Genomic DNA, 12,819 nt, shown 5'->3' on the forward strand with positions numbered 1-12,819 from the left:
CGCCACGTTAACTTTCCGCTCCCGTGCATGACTCCACGATGCACGGATTTACTTTCTTCTCTCGATGTTTATTAAAATTTTCGGTACACCGCCGGAGACGGAGGGCCTTTTTGTCATGCATAACCTCGCTCGTTGCTCAAAGGGAAGCTTCTAAAAACGAAGATCGTGTGCCCGTGCAAAAAAAAGGGGGGGAAGGGGAGAAAGAAAAAGAAGCGATGGAAAAGGAAGAGAAAGAAAAGGAAGGAAAAAAAAAAGGAAGAGAGAACGGGTTGCCACTTTAGCGGAGGAGCCGCCTATAACGGGATGAGAAGTTTCGATCGAAGGGCAGAGTGTCCTTAAACGAAACTTTTCGGTTGCTTGAGATAACGTGGGATTATTACTACGGAACTCTTTCGACGCAGATGGATCGAGAAGGAACAACTCTGTTCAACGAATCCATATCCATCGCAACGAGTGTTTTCTCTGTCAGAAATCAACCACTTGAAATTCCTCGAAAATATTTACATACACAATTACACAACCATCGTATCCGTAAACCATTTTCAAGGAACGCGTGTGTTTTGTCAGGTGTTCGATAGAGAGACGATGATTATTACCTTTTATCCGATCGTTAGTCATCGATTTCTTTTCTCTCCTTGATTGACAATCGACGATGATCGTCGATAACAACGGATTCAATTAATTCGGCCAACTTTTCACGGGGATTAAAATTCCCTTCGCGAATTTTACGTTTACTTACAAATCTTGATCGTAGCTCACACCTTATCGCGTTCCAAGAATAACTTTTGTTCTGTTTCTCGATAAGGATTTATCGCCTCTGATCACCTTCCTAAGGCCGTTTTCGTTTTTTCTTTTTTTCAACCTCGTTCAGAAGAAGAAACTTACGAAGAGATAAATCGCGAGATTTTTAACCGGGAAAATGACGATGAAACGCAGTAGATTTATCGAGTTTTCTCGCTACGACTATTTTTCCACCCGGCGCGCGTAAGATACGCGCAGATAAGTAATACCGGGTACGGCTTCGGATCTGATACGCGAAACAATAATAAAGTATGTCAAGTACGTCACGACGCAATCCTCCGTGATAAATAATCGGACGGGGATGAATCGTCGCGTAAAATTTTGCAGGGCACGGACGCAAATCGCGTCTCGAGGAACAAGAAAACTTTCTCGGCGGTATACGCTCGGTTGAATCTCTCGGTTATTTGCACGCGTTTTGATCACGGCAATGTGTGCACACGCAAACATTGTGCAGCGGTACATAAATAGCAGGGAGACAATTAAGGAGAACGAGATCCAGATAAACTCGTAATCATAGCGACGAAGAAAGGCGATAGGTGTAATAAAACGGAGGCATCCAGACATCTATTTCTAGCGCCATTAGCTTAGTTTAACGATGTTAAACAGAACTTTTTAGATTACCTACCCTCTTGATGGATTGCAGTTTACATCATTTTTTACGCGTGTCGACTCACTTCCATGGAAATAAACGAATACGCGATACGCAACGTGCAATCCACTACAGATCCAAAACAGATTAGAAATGCTCCGTGACTCGACAACTTATACTCGACACATTGTGCAAATACTAATTTCTATCGCGACGATAGAAGTGCAAACGATGAATTTTAAAGCAGAATTAATTAATATCATTCCTTCTTCCTTTCCCATTTCAACCCTTCCTGGCAAGCAATCACACCCAATTCCCTATAAATAAAAATTAATCTAAAATTCGAAAAAAAAAATTTTCCGATCAAACCGCGATCAAAGACGAAACGGATGCCTACAAACCTACAAATTCAGTCCATCAATGCGCGTCAGGAAACACAGAGGGTCGCGGAATCAAGCTAAATTGCCTCGCGCGGCGAGCGGCCAATTTTTTTTCAACCGTATCCCGGAAAGAATCTAACCCGGTCGCCTCTTCCTAGCCAATTGGCGCGTACCTCGCCATTTTATCGGTAACCTGGAACGTGTTTGTGACACGTTTCACGGAACCGTCGCGCACACGTACATCCAGACCTCTCGCTAGGCGTCGTGTTTGCCCGTGTTTGCGCACACGTACGCGGGAGGACGCGTGCGTGCGTGTGTATCGCAACCGTGGCGTGTACACGGGCGCATAATAGCGACACGGCGGCGGCGTTCGTACAGACAATACGTAATTACCGGGAATGTCGATCGATACGAGGCGGCTATGTAAACTGACCAATGATGACTGTTGACCGATAACAATCGTTTCGAAACGTGCAATCTAAAGCGACTTTAAAGCAGCGGGGCACAGGCTGGCTATTTACGACGATGCGGCGAATCGTTTCGCGTCGCGTCCTTCTCGTTCTTTTTTTTCTTCCTTCTCCCTCTCCCTTTTCTTCTCTTTTCCTTTTCTTTTCTATTTATGCTCGTAATTTCATATCGCGAAATTTCGAACAACGTAATGTAATCGTGTTTGCTCTACGAAAAAGAGAGTTGTTTGACCAATTTACCGTTGTTTCGACCGCGACTTTGTGTGCGAATAAAAAAGAAATTGCGAGGGGATGGACGGGGTGTGGTATTTATCGACACCTGCAGCAGGGATGATGGAAGGGTATTCTTGGAAATTGTTAAAGAAACGATTGGCTCGCGTAAATTGAATGTTGTGCGTACGTGGATTTTTGATTAACGATGATACGAGGATGAAACGATAAATAAATGTGTAAATATATTACTTAAGACATAAATATAATGATTAATTGTTTAATTCATAGAAGATTTATAATCTCGATTAACCACCCGCTATTATATATTATATTCATAACATTCATCTGTATCTCCAAGTAATTATGCAAATTCCTGTTGCATCATACCTACATATGTATATATACATATATATATATATATATATATAGATGTTACAAACTCCTATATTTTACCCCTATTGTACAATTTTGCTTTCATAATTCAGCCGGGGTCTTACGATCCACTGGGCGTCTATATGAATTATGCAAAATCCTAGCATACTCTATGAGCACAATACAATATCTACACATCACAGAAAAATTGTACTTCTACGTACGAAAATGTAACTTCAACTTTGCGATTAAAATCTCCGGACAAGGGTATTTAATCGTAGATAATATAACGTTAAAACTAATGAAATTCTCTTTCTCTCTCTTTTTCTCTCTCTCTCTCTTTCCCCGTGAAATTAATATTTGAGCGCGACTTTATATCCAGTATTAATTTTATCTAATATCAATATTAATATAATACGCATTCGTGTGTACATCAAACAGAGGTAAAATTAAATTTCCATCGATACCTATCAATTGATGATTGTCGATTAATATTTACGCTCAGAGATACAGGTGAACACGATTAACCACTAATATTAATAACTACCGATTTCATCGATAGATTAAATCAAAACCAAATTTTTCGCGACGAATCCCGACTATTAATCCCGCGAAATCCCTAATCCTGGTCGAATATTTTTAGACAACGAGATAGGACCTTTTTAAAATAAATAAAAAACAAATAAAATAACACTCGCGTTACGATATATTCCTCCTCCACGCCCTTCGCATTTATCGGTCCGTCTCTTCGGATCGAGAATCCGTCGTTCGATCAAACGAAAAGTTTTAATCGCAAGTTTTTAATCGATGCCCGACACGGCCGTCATCGCCGATCCGCCCCTTTCTTCCTTTCACCGCTCCTTCGATCATATTGAATCTAATCCCGCCAATAATGAAACACGCTGCGAACACAACGGCGGGCCTCGACACGCGTGTTGATACGCGTTCAATGAAAAACTTTTAATCCGACTGCTCTTAGAGAGGAGTTTCGCTGCCGAAATGAAAGGAATTGGCCGGCTACAAAGAAAGAAAGATACGAAAGCGAGAGCCTATTGGGCTCCGCCGGTTATTATTTTCATTGAGAGTGGAGTGTCGGGCGCTCGCTCGCGCGAATCGAGAACCGGATTTTAATCCGGCGTGACAGTGACGAGACGCTGACACGAAGATCCGCACGAACAATCCCGTGGTCCCACACCCCTTCGTTGAACAGCCTTTGGAATTAGCATAAGCGCCACTAGCGGATCGCCACCGTAAATGAACGGATGCGCGTATATATAATGTTATGCATGGAGGATTTTTCTCAGGCCCGATACAATGCTGTTAATAATACTTTTGGTTGATCGATATATGTGGCGTTTCTTTTCTTTTCTTTTTTTCTTTCTTTCTTTCTTTCTTTCTTTTCGTCCTTCCTTTGTTTCCTTTACACAGTTGCTCGTTCGTTCATGGAACACTTGCATCGTCGTAGTTGGTGGAAAGTTGTGATCGATCGAGGATAAAATTGTTTAGAGTTTGCTCTTTTGTTCTTTCTCCTTCTTCTTTTTCTCTCCCCCTTTCTTTTTTTATTTTTCATAAAGGGTGAAAAAAAGAGGCGAGCAAGGGGAAAAGCAGAAGTTTCCTAACGGACGGAGAGCTTTTTCCAAAGAGATCTCCAAAGGTTGGCCGCAATTTGCGGCTTAATAGCCACAAAGGATTAATAATTAGCCGGCGTACGATTAAAACGTAAATCGTTATTTTATCGAAGCTAATCCTGTCGTTCCGTTCTCCTTTTTTCCTTCCCATTTTTCAACCCATATATCGAATCTACTTCGTTTTCGCTCCAATTCTCCGAATAGACCTTTTACTTTGTGCCAATGCTTTGACAATGTATATATACCGTGCGAACGAAAATAGGAATAAAAAGAAAAGGATGAATATCATGGCGAAATATTTCTATCGTGTTCAAGAGAATATTATTCTAAAGATATTATTCGATTACGCTCATTGTAGACGCTCAACGTTATATTCGAATATCTGGACAAAAGGTAATCAACGATTGATAAAAGTTTTCGCATTTAAAAAAGTTTCCCAAAGTTCACGTATTTTTTTGAAAGTAAAAATCCTACGGAAGATTTAAAACGGAGGGGAAAGAACGAAAGATTATCAACGAGCGCTACTTTTCCCCAATAATTCACGAAGGGTTAAACATCATTCGCTTCACTATATCATTCTCCGTTCAATCTTCCCAGGCAGCCTTCCTCCCACCGCTTCAAAACGCTTCCTCTCAAGATTACTCTCAACACGATGAAGCTCGATGAAGCAACGAAACGAGAAAAGAAACATCCCCGATCCCGTGGGACATCCGTCACCCCTCCCCCAAAAGGAAAAAAAAGGCGAGGCCCATCATCCTCGACAAAATTCGATCCCGTGGCCAACAATAAGACACCACGTCCGGAGAAGAAAATCCGGCCGATCGAGGCGGTGGAACTATTATAGCCTGATAAAAAAACGTCCGATCCACGGCCAATTACCATCAATACGAGGGTGACCACCTGACCAGTCACTCCGATCCAGATGGTGCCAGAACGAGGCTTAAGCCCTTGCCAGTTTGCCACGGCACGCAGAAACGCCCAACACCCCCGGTTGCGATCGTAATTTCGACTTAACACCGATTTATCGCGCGGCCACGAGCCGGCGACACACACGTCTCTCCGCTCTCTCTCCCTCTATCTCTCTCTCCCTCTCTTTTTTTTATTCCTCCTCCGTTTAATAGTGTCGAAGGTGCGCCGGTCACGTTCGTTACGTCAATGGCCGGCCGTTCCTCGGCCGAGCTCGTCCCTTTCTTCGCCGCCATCCGTTTCACCCTTTTCTTCGTCTTCCTCGAATCGTCAAAGCCGGTGAGACGGTGGACTCGTGACAAGTATCGGCGGCACGGGATCGGCGCGAGCTCCTTTTTTCCCGCGTCCTCCGCAAACACGACGACCGGTCTCGCTCGCGAAGGGCAAATCCGCTTCTTCCATCCTCTCGGCTTCCTCTTTTTCTTTTTTTCTTTTTTTTTTCTTCGTGGAACGAAGAGGTCGTCGCAGGAAGTCGTCGATATCGTCGTCGTGGAGCGGAGTCCGGGAGGCTGGGAACGAGGTTAGACGCAGAGGACGGTGATGGTGGATGGAATGGAACGGTCCCGCAAACCGTTTACAAGGGAACGAAAAGTATTCCGCCCGGGGTGCCTCGCTTTGTAACGAAACGGGAATTTGCATGCTTTTGTGGACGAGAAAGCTGTCGGAAATGGCAGCTCGGAGGAGTTTAAGTGACCTATTGTAGGGAAATTTGGGAGCCGTTGGGTTTGTTAGTAGAAGCCTAGGTGGATTTCCACCTAATTTCTAGACGTCGCACAAATTTTCCACATCCTTCGATTTCTCGTTTCAATCGCGTTTACGGTAAAATTGTAACCCTTACGATTACGTCGAGCAATGAGAAGAGGATTTGAGAATCTTTTGGACACGGATAATATAATATACCTTCAAATTTTTTTTGGAGATATACATTTTATCGTTATACAGGAAAAAATATAATATTTAACAAGAGGACCCAGTATATGTTTCATTTCGAAATTAAAATTTAATCTTCCATGGAGTATTCCATTGTGAATAGTTTTTAAAGGAATATTTCACACGTAACGGTTCGATATTTCTCCACTGGGAGCACGGTTCCGCTAATCAATGGAAACGTTACTTGGCCGCACGTGACGTTACGACACGAAGATTTGATTACGTACGCCGTTGCGTACGATCAATGGAACAGGCCGTAAATGAAAGCAATGAGTAACGCTTTGACGTGAAAGTTACTCGACCTTTGAGGTCCAGTCCTCACTCCGTGTGCCAAAGTCGAATCTTGTTCTCTGCCTTAAAGTACTCCGCGTAATATCTTTCTCTCGAACAAAATCATTCAAGAATTAATTACTCCATCTCTTTTAAATTTGCATAACGCATTCTGCGATATTTTACAAAAAAAATTTCAATATACCGTCGAGAATCATTCAATATCGATAAATATTTAAATATAATTTTCCATCTTAGCATTATGGATTACCAATTAAAGATGAATCAAGCGGATTAAACTAACCAGTTATCGTGCCACGAAGATTAAATTAATCCTTACATCGATACAAAAGCGTGAAATTAAAAATTTCTTACATAAAAAAATCTCAGACGCAATTGGATCATCGTTATTTGAAATACTTGCTGTCGAAAGGTTAGAATTTTATTACATGGGAATTCAACAATTTCAATAAAAAGGAAAACTTTAACAATTCGACACAAACATTCGTCTATGCGATTTATCAATTTATTATTAATTATTTGCCGATATATCTAACGTTCGCAGTTGACTAATCACTTGCACTCGAGTATCCACACGATGGAAACGGATGTCGAATGATTATGATATTTCGAGTTATATATCCTTTCGCGTTTGATCCTCGAGAAGGTGATAATTGGCACACGGGAGGGGCCACATTAATGCGCATAAAATGGGAACAGAGAACGGTGAGCAGCATTACCTCCATCACCGCAAGTAAATAGCAAGAAAGTCCTTTGATCGTACGTACAAAACAGCACGCCTTTGCCATAACGGCGCGCAAACTTCTGTTGCGACGAGCATCAAGCGAAATTAAATCGTCCCGCGCGACGTGTCTGCCTCTTTGAGCCGAACGTGAACGCAAACTTTCCTCGTTTTTGAATAGAGGAAAAAGCACGTGAAACGGAGAAATATATATCCTCGAATGTAGGCTTTCTCCTCGTTCATTCGATTACGTACCTATGGATTCATACGTCTGGTGTACGATTGAACACGCTACTAACCTACTATTTTACCAGACTGATTTTCTATCTGGCCCAAATGATAAGAAACGGGAAAGAAGGTACAATTCACTCAATAAGTGTTTCGTTTCGATCCGAATACCAGACTTGTTTCACCATCCGTTTGCATGGGATGTCTCGTTTCAATATATACAATCAAGTCTCGAAATACGTTCTTCGAATCTTACTCTGTATATTTAGGGCGATTATTTTTATCAGATTCTATATTTATTTTAATTAGTGCCAAATTTTTATAGAAATATCGATAAATGATGATATTGAATCCTGAATTGAATTAAATATACAAGTGATGCAATGAACAGAAGTGCATAAATGCTTCGTAATCGATTGATGCGACTCTGAGAATTCGGAATGACTTTTGCTTTTAAACGAAACTGTGTACTTTGATTTGACTAGGTGTATAGACTACTCGTAGATTCATTGAATCCTAAATAAGTTGATTTTTCATGATCGTTGGAAATCATTTAAAAGATAGTACATAAATGAACAACCAACTCTAATATTATTTCCAGAAAAAAGAATCTTTAATCCTTTTCTTTTTGTAATATAGAATAGAATATACATTTTATTTCTCGAATAATAAGAATAATAAGAGATAAGAACGGAAAATAAAACATTTCCGGGAGAATAAAAACGTCGAAAAATATTTACGCAAACATATTGTAGATACGAAATTACATCGTGCTTTTTAAACAAATAGAATTTCACCGCCATTATTATTCTTTTCATTCGAGTGTTATTTCAAAAAATCGCGAATAAACTTTTGAAAACGGGGGAAGGGAACAAATAGCGCATGCCGCGAAAATATTGTTTTCATCACATCGACGGAGAGATATGAATGTATACGCGGGTTGGAAACGGAGAATCATCGATTATTTCACTTGTGAATACAGCGGCGAGGAAAGTTTTTAATCCCGTGGCCGGCGGTACACGCGGCCTCCGTTTGATAAAGTGCGATCGTTAAATTCGAGTCTCAGAAAAGTTGCCTCTCCCGCGTGGCAAAACGCGATGTAAGCGTCGTTAAAGAATAGTTGACGTTCCACTTAAAATTAATAGTACGTATCGTTAAAACCGGTATGGGAAGAAACGGAGCGTGCTTCGAAATTTTACGACACGACTCGAACACCTCCTTATCGCGGACGATACCGTTTTGGCCCTTGGAAGAAACGAAAACGTTTTCGAAATGATCCCCACGGAAGAATTTCACGATTGGAATTCTCTATTTCTTCCAACGTGGTAGAACTTAAAAAGGAAGTACAAGTAGAATAAAATTTAGATATTGGCGTGCTTAAGGCTCGAGATATTAACACGTTGGATTTCGAAAGAATTACAAGAAACTTTCAACGATACTTTGAACTTCGATTCGTATTCCGCTAGGTTTCCAATTTCAAAAAAATTCAAAATTCGACGAGAATATCTAATCTTCTATGCTCGACGAATCTACACAATCCGAGCGAAGCACACCTGGATCGTTTCGATCATAAAAGAGGCGAAGCGCGAATCCTAATCGAGCGAGTCGATCGATACCTTCCGCCCCACGCGAGCCGAGTTCGAGGAACAGAGAGGGGCGCAGGTGAAGGGAAACTAGTTTCTGATCCGCTACAGCGCCGCCGTTCCAGAACAAGATTCCCGGTCTGGTGGTCGGCGGAATGAACAACGACTTCCGGTGTCGCCTCCTCTTCGCCTATAAAGAGGGAACCCGAGGCGGGCGACCGCGGAGGCAAGGTGCACGCCGATAAGGAGCTACCGGCTCCACAAACCATTCAGCGGTTGGAAAAACAAGTTAATCGTAACTCGCTTAGGGAGTTGGTCCGTGGCAACGAGGAATTGTCCCTCCCCCCGAAAACGAAATTAAAGCTCGTCTGGATCTAAATCCGGAGAAAAGATAGATAGAGGGAGAGAGAGGGGGATGGTGTTTCGGCGAGGGTGGGCGTTCGCAAAGCCAAGTGGCGGCCGCGATGAAGGTATTTCAAGTCGAGCGGCGGATAACTGTAACGAGGAGGAGCTCGTTAAGAACTCACTGGTATTCCAGTTGCGGGAAATAAGCCGAGTTCTGTTTCGAAATTATGCTTCCCGACCGATGAATATCATCGAGCGGCCACTTCGCGACCTGTTGAAACGTAAAGATATCTCCGGAATTGCGATTCCATTGATCGTTCGCTTCGATATCTGTTAAAAAAAAAGAAGAAAAGAAAGAGGAAAGGCTGTAAGAAGAGAGTAATAATCTTCTTATCTTGCAAACGAGATAAGGAATCTTGGAGCGTCCTTCGGACACTCGTCGGATTATCTCTCAAAATCCTACGCAACTTTCGATAACTATTCGTTATCGTTCGAGAGGATGCCAACGACTATGCGCGTTCTTAGAGATCTTGAAAAGCCTTGACCTTCGCTCCCAGCGATACGATACTCCACAGACTTCGTAATTCGCATTGATTACCGTCGAAATTATTAAACGCGCCGTTGATAGTTGATCGAAGCCTTCATTCATCTGATAATTTCGGCCGAATACGTAGTCGCAACGGGAGTTTATGATGCGCTTTTAATTGCACACGAGTGCGAATCGTGATCAAAGCTGGTTGGCTACCGGTCGCCGCTTAACGTTAACGAGAGGCCGGCCTGTTTAAACCCTTTGAAGGAAAAGTCAAACAGCAACGACCGCAGAAAGTTCTCCTCCTGCGGGGGATCGCAAGACTTTCCTTCGCGCGCGTTTAAATGCGAGAAGAAAGTCCGTTTTCATAGAGACTTGCTCGTTCCTATGCAAAACTGAATTGCCATTGTTGTCCGGCCAAGCGCCGCGAGTGCAAACTCGATTTAATCCCTGGCCAGGCGGCGAATTTGAAATATACTTTTACGACGAGGCGTGCCCGTATTTAACGAGGGCTTAATGTCACTATCGGCAAACCAACACGACAAGCGAGCCAACCACCGTGGTGGAAATTTCAAGGCCGGCTTCCTCCCTTCAACCCGTACCCTTTCCGCGACACTCTTCTATTTACACAAGACACAGCGCAACCCATTCCCCGCAAGCCGATTTCTCCCCGGGAATCTTCAACAGTCGGCACAATTAAGTTGCAGTAATGGACCGAGAAGTAGTTTCTTTATTCCGTTATAAACGTTTCGCGCCGGTTTAACGCCGTCGTTTTTGCGCTGAAGTAAGTAGATTCGAATTTCAATATTATACGCTGTGTACTTAGAGAAAGAGCTGTATAAGAGGAGGATTAATTTTCAATTTACATCTATCCGCCTATCATCTTTTCGCATATATCCGTTGATATTTGCAACATATAAGCAACAAGTTAAGGTACGAGCATTAGAATCAAAAAAACAAATTTTTCTCTCCGCCCGATTGAGTCGTAACGCGAGGCGATATCGCGCGGGTAACAACGGACAGTCGCGTTCAGCACGGCCTTTTACGAGTATTTTCTTAACATTATGCAAAACGATTCCCAGCGGAATTACCGAAGGCACTCGGATAATTCACGGGAGAGCGCCTCGGGGGTGCCGACTGGATTCCGTGGTGCACGAATGGAAAGTCGTTTCGGGGAAAAATTCGCGTCACTCGGGGCGAGCGGGGCTACGGGATACTAGAGCGATGTATATAGGAAGAGCGGCCTGAAAAAAGCATTATGCGAAACCCCTGGTGGAATTGCCGAGGAAATACAGGGGGGGAAAGAAACAAGAAACGGAGACGGAGGATGCCGGCAGAGGGTTGATGGACGCGGAGGATCGTAAGTACATGCGGCTATAGGTCGTAATAAACGAACACGGGAGTCGATACGAAGGGAACTTTCTTTCGTCGTTCGTGTTTTTTTTCGGCATCTCTCTCTCTCTTTCTCTCCGTATTCTTATGTTATGTCTGCAGGAAATTGCGTAAAAGTTACGTAACGTTATACCGGTGAAAAGATTTCGTGGAGGATTTTAAGTTTGGGATGGACGTGGATAGTAACGTTATAAGACCGGCCGCTTTTTTGTTATTGAATAAACAGAATATTTATCGGCGTTTGTATTTTATGATTGTTTATCGTAGCTTGTATTTTATTCGGGAAGGTAAACCGAGCCGGGCGAACAACCATTAAAAACAGAGATATTTTGTCCTCGCCGTTTCGAATAAACATACCACGGAGTTTTTTTAAGTAATATTTATCGAGGTAAATGCGTCAAATGATGTACAGGTATATTGAGAAATTTCGTATTTTTTTGCAATTAATGCAATAAGAATAATAAATGTGAGATGAGTCGTTTAATTGTTATTTGTTGATTGTGAAAGGAATTATGCAGATAGGTTTTACAAGATATTATTATGATATTGATTAAACAAACTTGGAAGAAAATTCAACGAGATAATAATATTTGAAATCAAGAAGTTTTTGCATAATAATTGATTAATTAATAATATTAGCATACTAACGAATAATAACTTGATTATGATTGAGATAACAATTATGCATTTTTATATCCAATAAAATAATCAATTAAATCGTAATTTGTAAAAAATTTCGTTAAAAATATTAATTCAATTATGCAACAAGATTCCGAGATTGATATATGTATATATACGTATTCTAATGTTTTATAATTTCGTAAATATATATTTATAATATATGTACATCATTTACATCATATTATCAGCAAACCTTTACAAATATAATATCGATTTAAATAAGTCGAATATGCGATAGTTAAATGAAACCCGAGAGAATGTTCGGGTGGAATTTCGGTGAGTAAGGATGTCAAAGAAGATAGTCTAACAAGTACTATTGATAATAGAGTTCTGTTACGTTTCGTTTTCCACTAACCTTTCTCCTTGATATTCTAATGCTTCCCTCGACTTCCTCCCTCACATATTCAGCCTTCAACTCAATGTACTTTCCCATATATATCCATTTATAGATTAAAATGAGTCATCTTTATACATGCAAAACTATAAATCTTCTGTCAACTATATTACGCTCTTCTGAATTAAATTCATGTCACATGTAACTGAAATTGAGAAAAATAAAACAATCGTTTCGTATTTTCGAAAATCAAATTGATCGTGCATTTGTACGAATGTGTTTGTTTTAGAGGTTAGAATTTTATATGCCAACTAATTCAATAAAAGAACACATAATGATACGAAAGAAAATAATTTTAATCGCGTTATT

The 12,819-nt window shown here is 41.3% G+C and overlaps 1 protein-coding gene across 7 annotated transcripts in view; it reads right to left on the bottom strand.

The window, feature by feature from the left end:
* LOC107995325 (uncharacterized) overlaps positions 1-12,819 on the bottom strand; it is a 42,129-nt gene that overhangs the window by 29,005 nt on the left and 305 nt on the right. For 3 of the 7 annotated variants that reach the window (XM_062078218.1, XM_062078217.1, XM_062078216.1), the window contains exon 1: positions 597-2,169. Coding sequence is in view for 1 of the 7 variants with exons in the window: in XM_017052765.3 (XP_016908254.2) it covers positions 12,472-12,549 (78 nt within the window). In the remaining 6 variants the exon portion in view is untranslated. Of the gene's footprint in view, positions 1-596; positions 2,175-12,471; positions 12,656-12,819 lie in introns of those variants that run through there. The other 4 variants (XM_017052765.3, XM_062078214.1, XM_062078215.1 and 1 more) reach the window with 4 other exon arrangements.

Source organism: Apis cerana, linkage group LG8 (genome assembly GCF_029169275.1).
Source record: "Apis cerana isolate GH-2021 linkage group LG8, AcerK_1.0, whole genome shotgun sequence".
NCBI classification, from domain to species: domain Eukaryota; kingdom Metazoa; phylum Arthropoda; class Insecta; order Hymenoptera; family Apidae; genus Apis; species Apis cerana.